General features: G+C 54.1%; 6 protein-coding genes across 6 annotated transcripts; 1 reads left to right on the top strand and 5 right to left on the bottom strand.

The window, feature by feature from the left end:
• Window positions 1–338: 338 nt before the first annotated feature.
• MYCGRDRAFT_109829 (uncharacterized protein) lies at window positions 339–2,400 on the bottom strand (the record flags this gene model as incomplete). Its single annotated transcript, XM_003851415.1, has 2 exons — window positions 339–741; window positions 801–2,400. The coding sequence occupies 2 exons, from the start codon at window positions 2,330–2,332 to the stop codon at window positions 339–341; spliced, it is 1,935 nt and encodes a 644-aa protein (XP_003851463.1).
• A 1,084-nt stretch (window positions 2,401–3,484) lies between these two features.
• MYCGRDRAFT_73052 (uncharacterized protein) lies at window positions 3,485–5,003 on the bottom strand (the record flags this gene model as incomplete). The annotated part of the gene is made up of 3 exons (XM_003851414.1): window positions 3,485–4,323; window positions 4,439–4,789; window positions 4,842–5,003. The coding sequence occupies 3 exons, from the start codon at window positions 5,001–5,003 to the stop codon at window positions 3,766–3,768; spliced, it is 1,071 nt and encodes a 356-aa protein (XP_003851462.1).
• A 964-nt stretch (window positions 5,004–5,967) lies between these two features.
• On the bottom strand, window positions 5,968–7,876 carry MYCGRDRAFT_73051 (uncharacterized protein; the record flags this gene model as incomplete). Its single annotated transcript, XM_003851413.1, has 2 exons — window positions 5,968–7,219; window positions 7,274–7,876. The coding sequence occupies 2 exons, from the start codon at window positions 7,630–7,632 to the stop codon at window positions 5,968–5,970; spliced, it is 1,611 nt and encodes a 536-aa protein (XP_003851461.1).
• A 1,257-nt stretch (window positions 7,877–9,133) lies between these two features.
• Window positions 9,134–10,319, bottom strand: MYCGRDRAFT_104836 (uncharacterized protein; the record flags this gene model as incomplete). The annotated part of the gene is made up of 2 exons (XM_003851412.1): window positions 9,134–9,790; window positions 9,844–10,319. The coding sequence occupies 2 exons, from the start codon at window positions 10,312–10,314 to the stop codon at window positions 9,476–9,478; spliced, it is 786 nt and encodes a 261-aa protein (XP_003851460.1).
• Window positions 10,320–12,508: 2,189 nt separating this feature from the next.
• MYCGRDRAFT_93838 (uncharacterized protein) lies at window positions 12,509–12,877 on the top strand (the record flags this gene model as incomplete). Its single annotated transcript, XM_003851819.1, has 1 exon — window positions 12,509–12,877. One exon carries the CDS (start codon window positions 12,509–12,511, stop codon window positions 12,875–12,877), a length of 369 nt encoding a protein of 122 aa, XP_003851867.1.
• Window positions 12,878–13,321: 444 nt separating this feature from the next.
• On the bottom strand, window positions 13,322–14,649 carry MYCGRDRAFT_73048 (calcium sensor protein NCS; the record flags this gene model as incomplete). The annotated part of the gene is made up of 4 exons (XM_003851411.1): window positions 13,322–13,412; window positions 13,466–13,878; window positions 13,940–14,025; window positions 14,517–14,649. 4 exons carry the CDS (start codon window positions 14,525–14,527, stop codon window positions 13,350–13,352), a joined length of 573 nt encoding a protein of 190 aa, XP_003851459.1.
• Between the last annotated feature and the right edge of the window lie 329 nt (window positions 14,650–14,978).

Here is a 14,978-nt window from a genome sequence, read left to right as displayed (position 1 = left end):
ACGTAGCACGCACGTGTTTTTGACCTTTAGCGAGCACTTCGATATGTCGATGACCCGCTGGAACAGCAAATCTACTGCCGATAGACTACTTCCAGACACTCCCAAGTGCGCTACCCGAAGGGTAGCAACAAGTGCCTCCACGGAGCCCGGGACCAGTTGGTGGCAGTGAAGGAAATACCGGAATTTTTACACGAGTCATCGCCGCTGGCCCGGCAGGCCTTTTCGCCAGACTGATCTGTACTCTGCAGGATCTTCTGGCAACGACGGCGAGACAAGGAGCAAAGCCTTCCCGGATGCTCTGGTCGAGAAGTAGGGCTAACGTTCCGATGCCCGCATGCTCATCCCGCGAAAAATTGTAAGCCAGCATCTTGAGGCATGTCTCCAATATCGAACAGGTTCTCCCAGGAGATATCCTGAAAGAAGTCGTTCACGTCCCAGTCTCCATAGTTGATACTCGGCGGAAAAGGAGCGAATCCCGGATTTTGCATCGCTGGCGGTGCCCTTGGAGTGGTAGACACCCCGACCTGGACCGTATTTGGAGAGTCTAGATCAATGCTATCTTGGCGCCTGCGCTTGGGATTTTGTCCGTTCAGCTCATCTTCGGTCATGGCTTCAGACTCTGCTCGTCGCTTTGGACGCTGTAGATCGGATAGTAGCGTTGATAGAGCTGCGTAGCAGCGCTTTGCACTCTTCCAGCGCTCGCTCATGCGCCGCAGCAGGTCTAGACAGCGAAGGATTTCCCTGTTTCGCCATATTAGCAATGCCATGACCAGTATTGGGAAATGGTGTGCTCGACTTACTGAGAGCCTTGTCTTGTGTTGTACAATCCGATCTGGCAAGCAAATGATACGATCAACCCGGACATCCAGCAAGCAGAAAGATACCCAGGCCAGAACAAGTTCGGCTGCTTCTCCAGTGCGAGGATGGTTCTCTTCGCGGCTCGAATCGTGACTTGAAGGCCGTGATGGAATTCCGGAGCAGACCGCGGTAGTGATAAAGACGGCCGATTGATCGAGATGATCAGTTGTTCATACAAGACATGCAGAAACGGCAGGAAGCGAGTGACTTGCATGTCGACGCCTGGATCGCCACGTCCGGTCGGCTCTTCCGGAAAACTGTTGAACCACTTGTCAATATCTGACCGTAAGAACAATATCTTGCGAGAATCATGATTACGAGAGTGCAGAGAAGCATGGTAGATCTCCAGCGCTCGTCCAAGCAGTCTACCATATTCGACAAAGTTGGCAAGAATGACTTCGCGATTGTTGCCTGGTCCGTCGCGAGGTTCGTCTGCATGGGATCGCGTAGCATCAGATCCATGAGCATTCGCGGTACTGGGCGAAGACTGGCCGGAGGCCCCAGAATTGGCACCCGTTGTACGGGCAGGCACTCCGTTAGTGTTGAGAGCTTCCGTATCGTGCTTCTCGCTCCTTCCTGAAACGCAGACATCAATCTCAGAATCGAGAAAGGATACAGGGATGCCAAGAGACTGGGCCAGGTACCGGTCCAGAGCATATGCGGACCAAAAGATGCGCTTGCGAAGGTCTCGGTCCTCATTAGAGAGTTGAGGATAGCGATATGGACACCTGTGGAGACCCGCATGATAGACAAGCTTGCTCAGAAGACCACCCAACGACGATGCGGTGCGCAGATTCATGGTCGATATGCAATATAGTTGTGCGGCGAGAACTGTCTGCACGGAAAGCAGATCATGCCGTGAAGCAAGTGAGCCAACAAGAGAGAGCAGGTCCGACTTCGACAAGACTGATGTTTGCGTGGAGGATGGATTTGAGGTGGTGAAGGCTCCCATAGAAAAGACGCATTGTAAGATGACAAGGTAGCAAGTCCGGGTCCTGTCTACGGCGATTCTGTTTCCGCCCTTCATGACCTTGGAATCTGAGTAGAGTGCGTCGAGGTCTTGCAGAAATTCTTGTCCAGAAAGGAAAGGAAGAATTGGATGCCATGTTTGAAAATATTCCACCGCGAGCAGTTGTGCTGTGTCGTAGGTTGGTAATGAACCCAGCTGCGTTGATCGGTTGATGATCTCAACTGTGTTGTTGTGGGCTCCAATGATGACTTCGTAGTGGGTACCACGCTCGGGTGAATTGCGAGCAGAAGCAATATCGTCCTCCCCACCTACTGTTTCTTCGGCAGCAGGAAGGACAGATCCTTCATACTGCCGTGACGAAGCAAAGGCTTGCTTCACAGTATTGATGAAGTACACCCCAGAGGAGGATCCAATGAACCGACTTGATCCGGCCTCAGGTATGAGAGAGCCCGTTTCATGGTTGCTTGTGGGCGAGTCCTCCGCCTCGGTCTTGGGGATCTCCATGATTTCGATCTGGACTCATGTCCAGAGCAAAGAACGGAGAATCGCGGTTTTCGGAAGGATGAGCGTCGGCTGTCGGACGTTGAATGAATCCCGTGGGCGAGATTTGACTGAGAGTCAGAATGAGTCCGGCGGACCAGGGCATATTTTGGCTTTGTCAGGAAATCTTGGCGTCGATTCTAGGTGGAACGCCCGCCCTTGAAATCCCGCCTAAATCGTTCCGTTTTTCAACCAAGGCAGGGGGTGGTCCTCCCGTCCGCTCAATCGTTCTGCCTCATTCTTTCCCTGCCCATCGCAGCACATACCAACATCAACAACAGAATGCCAACCAGCACACCAGAGAAAGGTCGAAGGTCAAGAATCACAGCAGCATGCGCTGTCTGTCGAGCCAGGCGTCAGAAATGCAGCGGAGAGAAGTGAGTCGCTGGGAGACATGCCTTGAACCACTTTGGCTGATGCTAACCGTGGAAGACCAACATGCGACCAATGTCGATTGCACAATGAAGAATGCTGGTGGAGTGATCAGAAGAAGAGGTGAGGCTGGATGTTGTTCTCAGTCAGTTTGAAAGACGTATGCTCACAGCGCAACAGAGGACCAGCCAAGGACTATCTACGCTCGCTGCAAGACCGGCTGCAGGAAACCGAAAGACTTCTACTCAGTCTATTGCCTCAAGTGTCGAACGAACAGCTAGTAGCCACTTTGCACAACGACACTGGCCATGGACCATCCCATCAAGCTTGGGCGACCTCTCTTTCGGGACCGGAATACTGGTCGAAACATCCTTTGAACCGCCCAGACACAATCAGAGAGTGGCAGAGGCATCGCACTGATGGCTTTGTAAAGTCTGACCATCCCGGTCCACACCTGCCATACCCGAGTCAGAAACTGGAGCAAACACCAGAGTTACCTCACATGCCACATGCCTCTCCACCTATCCTCAACGGTCAGGCCGCCCCGATCGCAAGAATGATTGTGGACGATCCTAGACAGTACCAAGCAGTCTCTCAACACCCTTACGGCGAGAATGGAGACTGGCGACAAGCTCAGCATGGCTCTTCAGCGCTGAGTCAGAGGAGGTACAGCGAGGAGACTCGTGATGCATGCGAAGCTCTGTTTTCAATATCCAATCCGGCTCGATCTGTGTCCAAGCAAATTGATCCCCAGATAACAGAAATGCGACCTCCAACACGCCAGGAGGAGACACCGACATCCGAGAAACAACTTCCTGCACAGTTCCCAAAGCACCTTTTCTGGTGATTTTTGCGCGGTGATGCGAGTCTGACCGCATTCACTGGACCGTCTTTGGACAATGATTGGTTGATGACTTGCATCGGATATTGCGCTCATCGATACAAGAATCACCGTATATTGCCCGCATTGACACGAGAAAAAGGGTTCAAGGCATTGCTACACTCTCTACAGGCTTTGATCCGACTCAAGCACCAACTTGCACCGAAGTCACCGCAAATTGTCCAGCTTTCGGATTCATGGGAATCTGTACGGCTGGAATCGGCGCTGGCACCTCTGCCAGACCTGCGGGTTCGATGTAGTCCTTGAAAGCATTCACGCGCAGACGAAGCTTCCTGCTCTCGGCATATACGACCCTCCTCATGCGGTTGGTGCTGCCGAGCGGCTGGTGCGCCTTCAAGCCGTGCCATGAGTTGCAGGTAATCCTGTCGTCCCACCAGACACGGAACTCGGGCAGCCATGAGTCTTGCGGATCGAATTCGAGGTGTGCAATCTCTTCGAACGGGTACTTCTTCTCATCCCACTCCACGCCGATGTCTTCCACGGGCTGCTGATCGAGGTTCTGCAAGAGCTGAGCGCAGAAGGAGTAGGTGACCTTGTGGTTCTGATGGAATTGGCGAGTGTGCTGGGAGAGGATGTTGATTGGGGCATCATCAGCGATGAGTTCGTTCTCGAGCTTGATCTGCTCCTCGCCCTTGGGGAAAACGCCGTATTTGGCGACGTAGTCTCCATGACGGTATGCGGACTGCGACCACTCCTTCATGGCCACCACTATCATCTGTCAGAACGAATCTCGTCATCATCCCTCATCAAGAGTGCTTACTATGCTGCTTGGGCAGTCGAGCCGGCATACACGCAACCTCCGCATCTGGCCGCTCCGACAGCTCAGTGGCAAACTTCTCAAGCGTGTTCCAGTTTCGCTCCAGCGAGTCGGCAATCTCATGAGTGTCCTTGGGAGTGCGGAGTTCAAGCACGGGGTAGTTGTTGAATGTGAAGTCCTGCGTGCCTTTGTCCTCGCCCCAGATCTTCTCGCCCTGCACGCCAAAGATCTTCATACCAATGCCTCGCGGCTGCGGAGCGTTGTCGGGGAGGATCTTGGGCGTCAGGGACGAGTAGCGCATGATCACGTCGTATGTGCCGGCTTTTGCGAACATGCCTTGGGCGAGGTGGGCGGGAAGGTTCTCGTGAACGACAAATTTGCCCATGACGCACTGGAGAGGGTCAGTACAACCATATTCGGGGTTGCGGACGATAAACACCTACACCTTGGGTCTTGAGATGGGTTCCTCGCAAGCAGTGGTGGTGCTCGTTGAAATTCATCATCTGCATGCGGTTGAACTGCTCCGACACCTCCCAGATCTTCTCCTTTTCGCCCGGCTGCTCGTACTCGACGCCCTCGGCGTCCCAGCGGATGTACTTCGACATATTGATGAGAACGAGTTGCTGTTATCGATTCGCGTCGGTGATCAGATATCGGCTTGGGTCAATCGAACAAAGGGATATACAAACAGCGACCATAGCGAACATATGTACCACCGCCTCGACCGTACACGCCAATGCAGCCTGCTAAGCGGTTGCACAAACCTCGTCCAACAGCAGGACTTCCATGTCGCCGAACCAACGTCTGGAACACACTCTTCTGGTGTTGATCCGATCGTGAAGCTAGTCTACGTCGACCAGTCCAGCCGTTGCGGGGTGAAGGCGGGGTCTAGAATGAAGACTGAACTCTGTCCTTCTCCGCTTCCATCGATTGGTCGTTCGCAGATCTGGCCTTTCGAGAGGAGATGGAGAATGACCTGCGTGGTCAGAGTATTTGGAAGGACTGTTAGCTGTCGGTTCATGTGATCTGAGAAGTTCCGTGTTACCAGACAAACATGTATCCTCCGACACCTAACGCCAGCGAGGGCAAGTCTTCTCAACCATTCGACAGTCAGCAGACCACCACGTACCCTACCTTCCCAAAGCAGAAGCCGCAATAAGACCCTCGAACAACGCCAAAACACTTCTAGCCGGACCAAGCACTGCTGCACCTCATAAGGACATCGGATACCTGAGACTTTGGGACCATCGCACCTGGAATATTGGCAGTATATGCCAATGAGGAACAGCCGTTAGCTTCCGCCAAGAAGAAGCCAATAGCGAGGTATGAGACCCGCCAACGTTCGGCTTGGCCGGTGGAAAGACTTCGACAGGCTGTGTATTGAATTTCCCAATTCAATGGGCTGGTATGGGCTATTGATGAGTTAGCGATGGGCCACTTGAAGACCAGACCGATGATGGAGTGTGGACCTTTCTGAATATCGACCATGGCGTTTGCTCTTCTATGGTGTAATACTCCCTGGTCTCCTTGCGAACAAAATCTTCCTTAACTTTCCACCACAAGACTCCTTTAAACCATGCCCGCCGGCCTCGCACCGCTCAAATTGATCACCATCCCACCAGCACCACTCTGCGGCATCTTTCTCCACCCCGGAACCTCCTCGTCCGCCTTCTGCCGAATAACCTCCCAAGGCGTCGGAAAGCCCGCCGCCAATTCATCTCCACCTCTCTGCTTCGCTCCCATAATCACAAACTTGCCCGATCGATGCGCCAAAAATCCACGCAGAAACCCTTGCTCGATGAGCGAGGAGAGTATCGACTCGATGGACGTCGCATCGGGGAGGAGCTTGTCCGGCTCGGTTTTGTAGTCTGCGCCGTCGAAGTCGGGGTCCTGCCACACTGCTTCGGCCGGATTTTGAGCGCGCTTTTCTAGAGCGTAGAAGACTGCGACTAGATCTTCGACGCTCACGTGCGGTGCGGCTTTGCTGTTCCCAGTCCGGTCGTACCTCGTGCCGGCTAAAATCCAGGTCTTACGGATTAAGCTTCTCCATACGAGGACTTCGCAGCGGTTGCGGAGTTGTAGGAGGATTCGGAAGTGGAGGAAGAAGTCGGCGTGCGGACTGCTCCAGTCGAGGTGCTGCCTGAACGCGGCGATGTTGCCGCTGCGAATGGCGTGCATGAGAGGCATGAAGCGGTCGTAGAGGCCTTGTGCTTCGGGGCGTTGCAGGAGGGAGGCGGATGGGAAGCGGCCCATGATAATGTTGGAGGTGATGAGATAGACCAGGATACGTCGACGTTGGCGGATGCATTGAGGACTAGCAGGGGATTCGTCATAGGCATGTTGGAGCGCGAGTTGGGCGCGGTAGAAGTGGCTGTTCTCGAAGAGGTAGGCACCGAGGTAGTACAGGTAGGTGACTCGTTGGCTTTTGGGATAGGCGCTCAGAGGTGGGGAGTGGAGGTAGATGTGTTCGAAGAAGGTGGTAGCGTTGCTCGTTTTGCGGCATTGGAACAGGATTTTGAAGCAGATGTTGGCGATGAGGTAGATGCCACGCTTCTTGCCTTCGGGTCTGCCATTACTGTCGAGGTAGGATGTGCGGTCGGTCGCACATGTGTTGAATGCGTCGCGGAGGTTATTCACGGCTCCTTCGGCGAGTGACACCGGTGAATCGTCTTCTTTGGCGGCCGCCTTAGCTCCGCTGCCGAGGAGTGAAGGATCCTTGTCCAGGGTGATGGCGAGGAAGCACACGAATTTGGCGCTGGTGACCACCACGGATAGCATGAGCTGCCCTAGTACTCCGTGGTTGAGAGCGCTGTTCGCTTTCCTGTGCGTTGTTAGCATGGGTCGAAGCTCACAACTTAACAGGGAGAGGACTTACTTCTGCAACAAACTCAGCGACTCAAAAGTCTCCAGCAAATGATCCTTATCTGGCTGCAGGTCTCGCAAATAGACAAGATACTGCACCATGAACAGTATGAATTGCGACCAAGTCCCACTGCCATCCACACCCTCCCGAGCAGCACCGAGCACCTGTCTGCACTTGTCCTCCAGCGCACTCTCGTTGCCCTTTGGATACAGTTGTCGCACCTCGCTGATCAACTGCTGATATTCGTTGGGAAACGGCGGTTCGATGACCATCCACTGTGCGAGCTGATCCTCGTTGTGATTTTGTATGAATCCATTGATGGCAACGAGGAATTGTCCCAGTTGGGCGCCGGGAACACTTGGGCCCGGCATCGTCGTTCGTGTTGGTGCTCGGCTGAGATCAGCACTCAGAAACGGGTGTACTGGCTGTCTTGCAGGACACTGTCTTCGCTCGCCAATTGCAGATGACTGAAGTTTCTCGAGAGTCCTGGCGTCGCTCTGCTCGCTTGTCTAGGCGGATTCTTCCGTCTCACGATATGCAAGGCTTCAAGACCGTCGGAAAGTCCAGGTGTCGCTTGTCCAGCTACGGCGGTTTCAGTCGTGATGTGCAGCTTGCTCACACCGCTCGAAAGACCAGGGGTTGACACAATTCGAATCTGCCAAGGTGCCGGTGTCTCCAGTGACTCTGGACTTCCACTCGCAAGAACAAGTCTTCCCAATCCGTTCGGCCGTCCAATGTTGACCCTCGCAAACCCAGTCGAAAGACCCGGCGTGGCCAATCTGTTGGACTCAAACTCGTCTCCCGCACCCGGTCTTTTCAGCTCCAAAAACTTGAAAGCAAACCACCAAGCAACACAATTAAACACCTCGCTCACACTTCGTTCCAATAACTCGAGCGCTTCGAAACTCTGCAGCGCCTCTCGTGCGAGTGTCTCAATCAGGACGTCTACTTTCGTCAAGGGCGCCGAAGCAAGTCTGCGGGCCACCACTTGGCATGTGTAGTCACAGATCCAGTCGGCGTCACAGATTCCGAGGTCGATGTCTTCTGGTGTGCAGTTTGCTTGGGCGCAGGCTGTAGCGAGGGCGTCGAAGTCGAAGATCGTGGTGCCGGTGTCCTCGGAGTTCGTGCTATTTTGGTCGTTACTTCTGTCATGAATTGGATTCGCGCTTGCTTCAGCTTCAAGAGCTGGTGCAGTCGAGGATGCGTCTTCAATCTTTCTGCTCTTGGTTCTCTTGTTCCCAATAGATTTGTCAGCGGTCGAAACCTCAGTATTCGAAGAGTCCTCCTCCCTCTTCCGCTTCCCTTTCTTCGCCTTCTCCTTCCCCTCAAGAATCCAAGCACAGTCCTCGCCTTTCTTGCTCCCTCTATCCTGGGATTCGTCGTTCTCGTCCCGTCTTCGTTTTCTTGAAGTCTTCCTATCTCCACGGCTTTCTAGTTTCAATCTCTTCCCTTCTCCTGTGTCGGCCGCGTCGGAAGACTTTTGATGGTTTTGTTGTGAAGCAGGTCCGTTCTGGGGTGGTGCCGTCGAAAGTTTAGCAGCCGGAGGCCGCCGTTGTTTCGAGCTCGGACCGCCTGCCATGTGAATTGGGCTTCAGTGCTTCACGCTTCTGCACGACATGCATGCGGTACTAAAGGATACGCGCTGTTGTGCGATGTCATAGCATGTTGGGGCCGCTGATAATGTGAAAGTGCCGATCAGTGATATTGTAAGTCGCAGACTGGACGAGGGAAAGTGGCATGGCGAAATGCGGTGGGAGAACAGATGGCTTTGTTCGCGAGTTCATTGTCAAAGACGGGACTGCGAGACTCACGCATAACTATTGGCCGTGTGGCTCGGAGTACAGGAGAAGAAGAGCTACGAGTTTGAAGAGGCAAGCTTTGACTAGTCCATTGCATACCACACAAGCCGATCAACCATATATCTACACATAATAAGTTCGAAACACGGGCGAGAGTCCTTTCTCAATCTTCCTTTCCTCCATTCTTTCTCTAATTCCTTCACCTCCCTTCCTTCTTTCTCTCCCGTCGACAGGCAAGGCCAGCGAGGGTATCTGATAGAAGCGCCCGCAGCAACGATTGGCAATGGTGTATTGCCGTATGTGAAGGGAAGAAAGTAAGTGGTAAATAGTAGTAGCCGGTTTATCAGCCACCCCGTAACATCGTCAAACAACGCTAGACACAGAGGAAATCGCAAGCACCACAAGTCCCTCAGGACTACATCGCCTGACCTGGAACAGGTTTCCGCGCGGGAACGCTCACGCTCGCTGGTGGCGCGACGTTCTCAGAAGGACTAGGGCGCATCTCGCTTCGCATGGGAGGGGAAATGGGGCGTTCATTGGAGTTGGGTGTCAGAGGGCGAGGGACCATCATGCCGGGAGCGTTGGGTGGGCTACGATTGCTTTGGGCTGTGCCCGGGCGGGAGCCTTGCTGTCCAGGTGGGCCTTGGGGTCGGGGCTTCACTGGGAGTTTGGACAGGCAGGTGCGTGGGGCGACACCTTGTTGGCTGCGGTCCATGCGGATGCAAAGAGCCTGGGGAAGATGTTAGTATTGTCGGTACATGTTGTATAAATCAAGGTACTCACCCAGCCATCGTCATATTCGTGGAGCATGCGAACGAGCTGACCGGATCGAAGCTCTAATTCGTCGTCCATGCTGGGCTTGAAGTCGAGCTGGACACGGTGGACATTGTTTGGACCGCGTGGAGAAACACCGCCTGCAGTCATTGGGACAGCGCCGGCGGCAAACTGTGGTGAGGCATTACCTGCTGCCGTAGGACTGGCGCCATCGAATGGATTTGAGGGCGGGCTGGTCGATCGAGCCTTCTCAGCACCATCTTTGAATGGGTTCTCGCGAGGCTGGCTTTCGAGCTTGTTACCGGAGCTGGTTCGGTCTCCTGCAAACATGAGTTGGGTGATCGGTCGAAGGCTGAGACGTGGAGCGGTGGACGAGGTACGCTCGGAGCGCACGCTGGCGGGAACCTTCTCAGTCTGGATGGAGTCGTGCTTGGTGGCCGCACGCTCACCGTGGTCCATCTGTCGAGGTTGCTCCTCCATTTGACGCATGACGGGTGCGGCGAAAGCACCAGTTGCGGCGGCGGCGGTCATTCCACCATGCGGTTGGGAGCCTGCACGAGGGAAGCTGGTGCGCTTCTCGTCGATCATCTCGCCATTTTGTTTGGCAGTCTGCTTCTTCTTCCTCCACAAGAAGAAGTAGACGCATCCCGCCATCGCGCCGATTATGAATATGATCCCAAAGGCAAGGCCTGCCTTGCCTCCAGCGGTCATTCCACTGCTGTCGGTTGCTTCTGCTGCGGCTGAGGATGTGGATGTAGCTGTCGACCGTAGAGGTGTACCCGAGACTCTACTTGAAGTGGCCATCGTCGTCGGGATCGAGCTCAAGCTCGCGCTGGATGTTTCATCGCTCAGATCCGCGCTCGACGTGGAGGGCATTTTCGGACTAACAACAGCGGAGGAGACAGGTGATGCAACCGCGGTGGCTGACGATGGGCGGCCTTGGAGAGGAGCCGCCTTGACAAACGATGCCGTCTGGGTTGCCTGTGGTTGCGGAGCTGGCGCGGAAGATAGCGTAAGGTAGTAGGCCGGTCCGGAGAAGGTCTGCGGCAGTGTTACGTAGACGACCTTGACGCCATTGTCCTGGCGAGGCTTCAAGTCCTGTCCCTCCGGGATGTTCATGACAGGCTGGTCGGCGTGGTTCTCACGCTTGCGAATGGCCAGTAGTTCGCGGGCCTCCTCGCCGCGGAACACGCGACCATGCGTGTGTCGTTTGTGGAGGGCCATATCGTCGACTGCGAAATGTCGAGGTTATCGTGTGCGAAGTCGATCGGAGGGAGGTCGGGAGTATCGTCGTCGGTTGGTTGTCGAGGAATGCGGACCGTCGGGTCGTGGAATGTGGTGTGAGTCCTACGCCCAGCAGTGCGAGATGAAGCAAAGAATGGCTGCGAAGATGGGTCCACCGATGAACGAAGGGCGGCGGACCGGCGCTGTCGCTGAGAAGTGAAGTGAAGAGAGTGTGGTTGCTGGGGTGTGTGTCGGTGGTGGTGGTGGTGGTGGAGGAGAAGAAGAGACCTGCCGGCCGGCGAGATGTGTGCGAGAGGGTCGCGCGGGAGAATCGAAGCACACCTCAGCAGGCCAATCCATCGCCTCGCTCCACGACGGAGATTACACGGTAAACTAGCGCAACGTGTACCTTGCAGGGATCAGCGGGCAGCCGCGCGGGAAAGGAGGAGAGACCAATTAACGGCGCTCCCCATCGGTCAAGCGGCAAGCTAAGATGAGTTCTAAATTTGTTGACCTTCCTCATAAGGCTCTCGCTTCTACAACATTTTATTGGCGATACAGTAACATGGCGACGGCATGGTGCTCGAGAGACATGTATGTCGATGGACACGCTCTCCATCTTGCACTGCTCTACTATTCTCGGTACGGAGCAACGACTCCTCACTCCCCAAAAGTGAGGGTCAAGCCACCGATCCAGAAAGACACGGCTCAAGGGACGGTAACCTAATCCGCGCGCTCAACCTTCTTATTGATTCTGACGACGACGATGATGGAAAAGGGATGTGCACTGCAAAATGTCAAATTGAAAGTCCAACGACTTCTCATCTGTTCTTCGACTCTGTCAACTTGCAGACTGTGAAGCAACGGCGAACAGTTTATACGAGACCGTGGACAAGGATACATGGTAGCCCTGGTCCCTCGGTCGTTTCGCATGGATGATGGATCTCATCTCAACTCTCCACGACTCCCTGGTCGAGGACGAACGGTCTGAGTCTGGCCAAACGCCCCTGCAAGTCTACGAATGCGATACGATCATCTCTCGGTGAGACCAGATGCTTTCAACGGACGCATCGAACAACATTCAGGTCGCCTGGGATTGAGGGCTCTCGCATGGCCGTCAGCATCTTCGACATGTCTCACGACAAAAACGCTCGGGAGTCGGCAGAGACGCACTTCCGCCTTGTCAAAGATCACTTGTCTTGTCCGAACCATTGTGCTCGTGACGACGATTCTTTGACCTCATTCACAATTTCCTATTCATGATGCATTGTCACTATTCCCACCTTTGTCCAGCCCATATTCACAGCAGCATTGTCTCGACCTCACCACTTTTTCCTACTAATATGATTCTCTCCCTGCCATCCCTCACCTTCTTCCCCAGATCAAATCCAAGCGACCAAGAAACACACACCCAACCCCCAAAACCAAACCCAACCAACCAACAGCCAAGATGCACTTCCTCCTCCCAACAACACTCCTGCTCACCCTCTCCCTCGCCGCCCCGACCCCCACCGGCTGGATCCCCGGCGCATACTGCAACCTGACCTACTTCGGCAACGGCGGCGTTTGGATCGCACGGATCGACCAGCCATTCAACGACGGAGCCGGCTGCAAAGCCGTCAAGGCAACTCTGAAGAAGTCCATCAAGCTCTCCAACAAGTGGTCCTGCACGGACGATGGCGCTGGCATGACAAGACTCAAGTTCGCCACGAACTTCAAGAATGACAAGGTGAATCACGCGCTGAAGGAGGCGTATCCGATGTATGATTTCGTCGGGGGAAATGTCTGTGCGCCTTATGCACCGACGTCAGGATTTTAAGCGTTTTTAGCTCTGCTGCAGATCTCCAGAGTGAATGAATGAATGAATGAATGAATGACAAAGATAAGTTTTCACATCCAATGTTTCGTTTCCATGGTTCGAAGTTCCAAGTTCTGTTGTTCCCTGTCTTCATCCCGTTTCTCCGATGCTGCGAGTTCTTCAGCTGTGCTATGCGTGCCGTTCTTACCACTATGCTGGTGAAAGACGTATTTCATTCGTCAGCCCCCCATGTTGAGCAGGATCAACACATGTCATTGAATCTTGGTCGTAGAATTTTGTCGCAATCTGCTCGTTGCCTCTCCTAACATATGCATAGTGGGGACCGAGCGCTCCTGCGGACACGGTCTCACGACATTGCGCTGCCGTGGCAATGCTCGCATGGTTCTGATCCTTCCAACTGGACGCCGGACAACTTCTGGTGCCTACACTTGGCATTTCTGGCCTCGCTCCAAAGCAGCAATCCACAATCAACCTATACCAACCCATCGTAAAGCGAAAGAGCAGAGACAATCGTCTCATCACGCTTGCTTCCCTCCTGATCACAACAGTCAGCACTATCCTCCACGCCCACACACAACTTCCACTCACCTTGAACTCCGCCATATCCAAACTACCATTCTCATCCTTATCCATCATCGCAAAAATCTTCTTGACCCTCTTCTCCGGCGTATCCTCGTCCTCGGGTAACTTGACCATAGACCCCACCATCTTATATATCGCCTCGACGATGGATAACATCTCCTCGTAGCTGATCTTGCCGTCGCCGTCGATGTCGTACAGCTGAAAAGCCCAGTCGAGTTTGTCCTCCATTTTCCCACGGCTCGTGACGGAGAGCGCGCAGATGAATTCTTTGAAGTCGATGCTGCCGGATTTGTCGGCGTCGAAGACATTGAAGACGTAGTCGGCAAAGGAGGACGGGTCGCCGAAGGGGAAGAATTGTTTGTAGATTTTTTGGAATTCGGATTTGGTGAGCATGCCGCTGGGGCAGTCTTTTAGGAAGCCTGTGAGTGTTGTCAGGACATTTGTGTCTCTCCAACGTGATCCATTGTTCCGCATTCTCACCCTTATACCATTGCTGCAGCTCTTTCTTATCAAAGTGTGTGGCTTTTTGAAGGTCGATGAGCTCTTGCTGCGAGAGCTTGCTCTGGCTATGAGGATGCAGTGTCAGCTTGTCCGGTTTCAGCTCCATATGCGGTACGCCAGTGCTCTTCGTGATCTCGCGCTGGAAGTCGTTGATGCCGATCCTGAGAGCGCACTCCTGCTTCGCTTTGAAGGCAGGGTAGCTATAACTCTCGCTGCGTGGGATGCGGAATGGACGTGGACGAGCGGCATGACCAGCGATACTGATGCGCCTGACGCCGCCAGTAGAGGACTTCGAGATGTCGCCAACTTCATCCGGTATGATGTCGTGGACTTTCTTCTCTTCCGTTGGTGTATCCGTCATATTGATCCCTTTCCCTCTCTTTGCAGATATAGCTGATGGTGAGGACAGCGGTGTCGGTACTCTTCGAATTGACGTTTATACCACCTCATTCCAGTTTTCCCACTTCGCTTGCGCTCCACGTCCATGTGATCCATGCAGCAGTTGCAGCAGTCCGACGTCACACTTCCGCAGGTGGGAGAAAGGGAAAGAGCATACCTTTTGCCCATGGCGGGCGATGGAGCTTGCGGGAACCTCTGGTTTGTGTCTCAAGGATCAGGCAAGCGGGATCGTGTGCGCTCACAGTTGGCAGGGGTGATCGCTTGGCTGGACCGTCGAAGGAGTGATCGAGATTCTTGCGCGAAGTTGGAGCATGAAGGTGGAACAAAAGTGGCAGCTCGTGCTGGATGATGTGCAGACCGCGGGGCAAAACGAGGACAAGGGCCGTTTGGGGCTGAGCACGCGGGAGAACGGCGCCTCCCACCAAACTCGCATCTTCAAAACCTCCTATAGGTTGATGAAGCGCTCCCTGATCACACCTCGAGCATCTCAAGTCTGAAACCTGTAGCAGGAAGCAGGAAGTTGGAACCCGGCACTCTGCGACATTCTGTGTTGCTGACGCATCCGCATGATTGAAAAGCTTGTCCCACTTAGGAATTCGCTACACGTGGAGTGTGAGAG

This window comes from Zymoseptoria tritici, chromosome 6 (assembly GCF_000219625.1).
Source record: "Zymoseptoria tritici IPO323 chromosome 6, whole genome shotgun sequence".
In the NCBI taxonomy this organism is placed as follows: domain Eukaryota; kingdom Fungi; phylum Ascomycota; class Dothideomycetes; order Mycosphaerellales; family Mycosphaerellaceae; genus Zymoseptoria; species Zymoseptoria tritici.
Note: the sequence above shows the minus strand (reverse complement) of the source record. Positions and strands in the feature narration are given on the sequence as shown.